This window comes from Acanthisitta chloris, unplaced genomic scaffold (genome assembly GCF_000695815.1).
Source record: "Acanthisitta chloris isolate BGI_N310 unplaced genomic scaffold, ASM69581v1 scaffold14477, whole genome shotgun sequence".
NCBI classification, from domain to species: Eukaryota; Metazoa; Chordata; class Aves; order Passeriformes; family Acanthisittidae; genus Acanthisitta; species Acanthisitta chloris.
The window spans coordinates 7,691-14,045 of record NW_008681027.1 but is presented as its reverse complement, the minus strand read 5'-3'; the positions used below and the strand labels follow the sequence as shown (position 1 = coordinate 14,045).

Below are 6,355 nucleotides of genomic sequence, written 5' to 3'. Positions count from 1 at the left end.
TCCCCCGTGGACCTCCATGGGCTGCAGAGTGCAGCTACCTCACCATGGGCTTCACCACAATTTGCAGGGGAATTGCAGCATCTAGAGTGCCTCCTTCCCCACTGACCTCAGACTCTGCAGGGCTCTATGTTTCTCACATGTTCTCACTCCTCTTTTCTCTGGCTGCAAATTGCTTCTGTGAAATACCTTTTCTTACTTCTCCATTATGTTATCGCAGAGGTGCTCCCACCACCACTGATGGGCTTGGGCTCGACGCGCAGTGGGTCCACCTTGGAGCCAGATGGCTTTGGCTCCATGGGACACAGGGAGAGCTTCTGGCAGCTTCTCACAAAAGCCCTTCAGCCCCAAACACCACAGCCGGGCCAGCAAACCCCACACATCAAAACAGTTTGTCATATTGCAGCTGCATGATTGGTGTCTGTGTAAATTTCCCATGTGCAGGTCAGAGTGCTCCAGGGTTTTTGTCTGGTTGTTTTCTGGAGAGCTCTACCAGAGTTTTCAGAAGTTGTTTCATCTCTGAAATAATTTCTGTCCCCTTTCTCTTTTAGCAGATAGAAAATTGCTGAAATAATTTCTTTCCCCTTTAGCAGGTAGAAACTCTCTGAGCTTTTAAGATCACCTCTCATATGTTCATATAAAAACAAATGACACCAAATTGAAGCTGTGTCAGTGTGGTACAAAGGCTTTTCCCTCGAGTACATACAGAAAGATAAGGCGGGAAAAGTTAAAGGGCAAAACACTTGGGGAACACACTTTATTTAAAAGAACTTTTGAGGATCTGTTTTATTATAAAGCAGAGCAGAGTAATGCAACATTGCGGTAGAACCAAAAAAGTAATTCCAGGAACAGAAGTAGCAGCTCAGCCTGTTTAGAAATGACTCGTTACTGACTAATTACTGCAACATCTCCTCCTGAAGTGCTCTAGCGGCTTTTTCTGCCACTTACCCTTTCCCTGAGCTGCAAGTTGAGTTTGTTCCCTGAGCCCACACTGCTCTGCTGTGGGGTGAGGCGTGTTATGTACCCACAGTAAGGAGCTAAACTGTAACCTCTGCTGCAAGCTTTCCAGGAAGCAGCAGAAGATCGTGTGTTTACTGGCTCTCCACATAAAATCCCTTTCCATTTCCTCCAGGAGCTGCCAAACTCCATCTGCTCAGTGCCTTAGGGTCTGTGAAATGAGAGCTCTGCTGTTGCATAGGAAGCAAGGGGCAAGCAGAGAGGTCCTCCCAAGCTGAGGGCTCCTCAGCCAGAACTTGCCGACAGAGCAAGGCAGAGACAGAGGCAGATTCCTCCAGCAAGCAGGACTGGGGCTTTTAAGTTGCAGAAGTTGCTCCCTTGCTGTGTGCTGATTCAGGACACAGCTTTGAACGTGGCCGAGGGACACGATGAGGTGCTGACAGGTGTTCATTGTGGCTGTCACTGGAGCAGAGCACAGGACTAGGAGGGAGATGCATTCTGGTTGTGATCATACTCTCCTCTGTCTGGCCCTGGGTCTGGAGTGCAGGACTGGCCCTGGCAATGGCCTTAGAAAAATAAACATCTTAGTTCTTTTGCTCATTGGCAAAAGTGAGGGCAAAAGCTGCCTGAGGAGTCCAGGAGATAGATACACCTGATTCTCCTGACCTGTGTCTCCACTGAATATAGACAAAGTGGTACAAATGTTGGTCCTGCCTTTGGAAAGGCTTGAGCTCTTCTCTCCCGTTCTTGAGTGGGTGTGGGAAGGTCATTGTCTTGCCATGAATAATTGGTGTCACGGGTCAATACACTCTTCCTGTCATCAACAGACTACGTAGTTTAGGGAACCAAAAGCTGTTGTGAAAACAAGTAAGTTTCCTTCCCTGCCCAATTTCCTGTGCTAGATTGAGCAATTTGGGTCAGAAAAGGAACCCCAAGTGTCTCCTGACTGGTAACAGAACTTGGCACTCATGGAAAACCACTGGGCCCCAAGGACTGCAGCCAGCCCTAGGGGAGGGGTCCCCAGTGCTGTTAGAGTGCAGTGTCAGGTCTGCAATGTCCTGTACTGCTGTGCAGCACTGACTTACTCAGCAAGTAGCCATGACCTGACCTTGCCATAGGAGGTCAAGAGCTAGTCAGCTTCACCTCTCTGCAGCAGACCTGGAAAGGCTAGGGGAAGAAATAATGTACAGTTGCTGGCTACAACTCAAATTTAAATAAATAAGCACAAAGATACTGACTCATTTTAAGCCTTTTTTTTCTTATCATAATGCCCATGCTGACAGTAACCTTTGGTTATCTGGAGCCTCCAAAGTGAGATTGGGTGTCCACAGACACATGCAGTCAGTCAGGGGTTACTAAAGTGAGTGCATGAGGCCGCTGGTTGGCCAGTTCTGCTGTCACACAAAAAGCCAGAGCAGACCATAGTGCCCTTTGGCTATAATACTGATCTGGGGGTAAGGGCTGAGGCACTGCCAATTTCTCTTCCTTTCCTTCCCTATTTGACTGACTTAAGTGCTGGAAGCAAAGGTTCATAATAGCTACTCCCAGCAGCTATGAAGTTTGGCACCCAGCAGCCCATGGGAGTTGGTAAGAAGGGATTGGAGTTGCCTTTGACAGCATTTGAGGAACTTTCCAGCCACTCAAGAGCTTCGTCAGCTCAGACTCTCTTTCCAGGACCATACAAGCTGCTTAGAAAAGTCACACTTGCAGCTCAGTCTGTTCTTCCAGTTCTTTTAGAAGTCCCTTAGAGCTCTGATCCTGGGTCCCTCGTGAGAGAGAGCTGGGCAGGCAGAGGAGCAGGGATGGTGCCATCTGGGCTGATGCAATGGATAATTTTGGTGCACTCAGCTTCTAGTTGCTCACTGCAGAGGTTCAGTGACACTTTTCTTTCATGTAAAAGCAAGTCATCTGAGCCATTCTCAGTGCCCATGAGAACACCAGCCCAGACAGAAGGTGCTTTGCTGCCAGATTATTGCAGGTTCCAGTTGTGCCTGTTGCATGTGATAGAAGAAATGAGTGTCCATTCTTCTGTCTAATGGAAAAAAGAAAATGTAAAATCCTGATCCTCTGTTGTGTCCCTTGGTGCCTCTGCTTGAGAAAAGATGAGTGACTAGTTCATGCCTCTCCATCTGCAGCCGGAGCAGGCTGAGTGGCCCTAACAGATCCTGATGGCATCCTCTTGGTGAATGATGCCCTCAATCACCGTGTCTGTGGTTTGCCTGGAGCACTTGCGACTCCCTTTCATGCTTTTCAGGTTTTCTGAAAGATGCTTCTGGAACTTCTTGGTGAGGAAGCAGTAGATGATTGGGTCCAACACACAGTTTGTACTCAAGAGGCACAAAGTCACCTGGTGAGCATCATTGAGCTGTTGGCGCAGCTGACAGTCTTCCTTCTTCCACTGCTCCAGAACAGTCAGGGTCCAGGGCAGGTTCACAATGTGATGGGGCACAAAGCTGATGATGAACACAGCCATGACTGTGCACACCATCCAGAGGGCCCTTTGCTTGACATGAGCAGTCTTCCGTGGGTGCACCGACTTGGAGAACAGGGTCCTGATAATGACAATGTTCCAGCCTAGTATGAAAAAGAAAATGATATAGAAGAGGATGCAGATGATGACATGAATGGCAAGAACAGCTGATACACCACTGGAAGAGTCATAGTGCTCAAAGCACCGCGTGAAATTCTTTGAGCCAATCTCCTCCTTATTAATATTGTTGTCAAACAGGAAATACAAAGAGCTGCCCACTATGATGATCCAGATAGCTGCTGACAGGTAGATACCCCTCCTCTGGGTGGTCAGCTGAGCAGCTTTAATGGGATTAGTCACAGCCTGGTAACGGTTGTATGTGATGACCATCAGAAAGGCGACAGAAGAGTAGGTGTTAACGAAAAACAAGCAGCCAGCTACATTACAGAGGAACTCAGGCATGATCCAGTCCCCACGGTGGTGGTAGTAAATAATCCACATTGGCATCGTAACCAAGAAGAGCAAGTCAGCCACTGTCAGGTTCACCATGAATATCTTGATCTCATTGAGTTTCTTGGTGGGGTAAATGCGGGTGAAAATCCAGAGAACATAGCAGTTAGCAACAAAGCCCAGAATGAAAATGATGCTGTAGAAAACAGTGAAGAGGTTGTAGCGAAACTCGGAATCTATGTGGCACGGAAGGAAGAAATCAGCACTGCCTTCTGCACCACCTTTGCTCTTTGCAGACATTGCGGTGCTGAGGGGGCACGTCTGCAGCAAATCTCCTGCCGTAGCTTTTCTTCTTACCTAAAAATAGAAAACATAAATCAAGCTGATTGGCATGGCACCATTGCCACGTCAAACCCCAACTTTCATTTTCAGCTGCCTGTGATCACAGGAGTTCTGCTGATGCCTTCGTTCCAGCCAGAGACCTGCCCCGTCCCCTTGGTCCTCCATTTCCACACCATCTGAGTCTCTGCATCTTTATCCAGCATTGTTTGCTGCAGTGAGATCTCAGATCATACATCTCTAGTCTCAAAAGACTTTTCTACGTGAGAGTTCTTTGATAAAATCATCTGTTACTCTGCCTCAAGCTTCTTGATCTTTTACTATAATCAAATCCGTTTTCTGTGACTCATCCTGTCCCTGTGTCCTGTTCCCTCCACACCCTCCATGGTTCCTAGTACTTTTTAACTTGTTTAAATTTTAACCAAGAAATTCCAAATATGACACACTATCTGGCAAAGATGTTTCACAGAATCCCAGAATAGCTGGGGTTGGAAAAATCCTTTGGAGATCACCTGGTCCAAGCCCTGCTGAAGCAGGTTCCCCCAGAGCAGGTTGTGCAGGATGGCTCCAGGCAGGGTTTGAATACCTCTGGAGCAGAAGACTCCACAGCCTCTCTGGGCAGCTGTTCCAGGGCTCTGTCACCCTCAGAGCTGAGTAGTTTTTTCTCATATTCAGATGGAACCTCCTGTGTTTCAGTTTGTGCCCATTGCTCCTTGTCCTGTCACAGGGCACCACTGAGCAGAGTCTGACCCTGTCCTGCTGACACCTTCCCATCAGATACTGATAGACATAGATGAGGATCCCTCTCAGCTTTCTCTTCTCAGGGCTAAACAGGCCCAGCTCCCGCAGCCTGTCCTCCTAAGAGAGATGCTCCAATCCCTTAACCAGCTTTGTAGCCTCCACTGGACCTGTTCCACGAGCTCTGTATCTCTCCAGTACTGAGGAGCACAGAACTGGACACAGCACTCCAGATTTGGCCTCACCTGGGCTGAGTAGAGGAGCAGGATCACCTCCCTTGACCTGCTGGCCACCCTCTTCCTCACACAGCCAGGACCACCACTGGCCTTCTTGGCCATGAGGGCACACTGCTGGCTCATGGGACTTCCCCAGGTCCTTCTCACAGAGATGCTGTCCAGCAGGTCAGCCCCCAGCAGGTACTGGTACGTGAGGTTATTCCTCCCCAGGCACAGGACCCTGTGCTGGCTGTTGTTGACATTTCCTAGGTTCCTCTCCGGCCATCGGCAGCCCAGGGCTGGTGCATCTCCACTCCCCCAGCTCTGGATGCTCAGCAGACCTGCTGGCTGCAGGGCTGTTTCCAGTCACCCTCTACTTGTTTGCTGTGGTTTTCGGTCATTTTCCTGCTTGCACTTGTAGAGACTGTATTTGTTTCCTCAGCTTCAGGCACTGCAGGCACCCAACACCCCCTTCACAGGCCACCAGATGTTGTAATCAGTGCATGGTGTAACAGATAAGTCCCTGATCCTAACGGGTAATGTTTTGTGGTACATTGCCAATTCTAACCTCAGGGTATCTCCCTTCTAACCTCATGGTATATCTCTTAAAATCTTGGCTGTTGTCTATCATGATTTCGAATTCAAGTTGTCATCAAACCAACCTGGCTCCCTCCCCTTCCATTTCTGTGTCAGATTCAATGGACAGCAGCAGAAATTCTGTACTCCTCTGTGAGGCTGCTGGCAAACACAGACCCTAAAGTGACACCTTCGGGGTTTTGATATTACCAGTTTCCATCTCAGAGGGGGTTTCTTCAAATCTTCCTTACAGTTTGGACATATCAACCAGCGTCAGGTTGGAAACAATCTGGTCTACTGGAGGATATCCCTGCCTATGGCAGGGGGTGAAATCAGATGAACTTTAAGTTCCTTCCAACCCAAACCAGTCTGGGATTCCATGATTCTGTATCAAATTCCTGCACCCTCAATACTGTACATGTTCCTGTCTCAGATTTACACAGATCCCTTCTAATCCCTTGTATACTTTAACCTGCTGTTTTTAGCATCCAGAGGACACAAAACCTGTTCCTGACTTCAGCACTGACTCCCTGTCTGATGCTGGACAGGTGCCTCTCCATGACATGCTCCTGCAGATCTGCTCATTTTTCTCTCCCTCTCCCTTCATGGGCAG

General features: G+C 48.5%; 1 protein-coding gene across 1 annotated transcript; it reads right to left on the bottom strand.

The window, feature by feature from the left end:
* Window positions 1-3,109: 3,109 nt before the first annotated feature.
* On the bottom strand, window positions 3,110-4,174 carry PTAFR (platelet-activating factor receptor). Its single transcript, XM_009077949.1, has one exon. It carries the CDS (start codon window positions 4,172-4,174, stop codon window positions 3,110-3,112), a length of 1,065 nt encoding a protein of 354 aa, XP_009076197.1.
* Window positions 4,175-6,355: the final 2,181 nt, after the last annotated feature.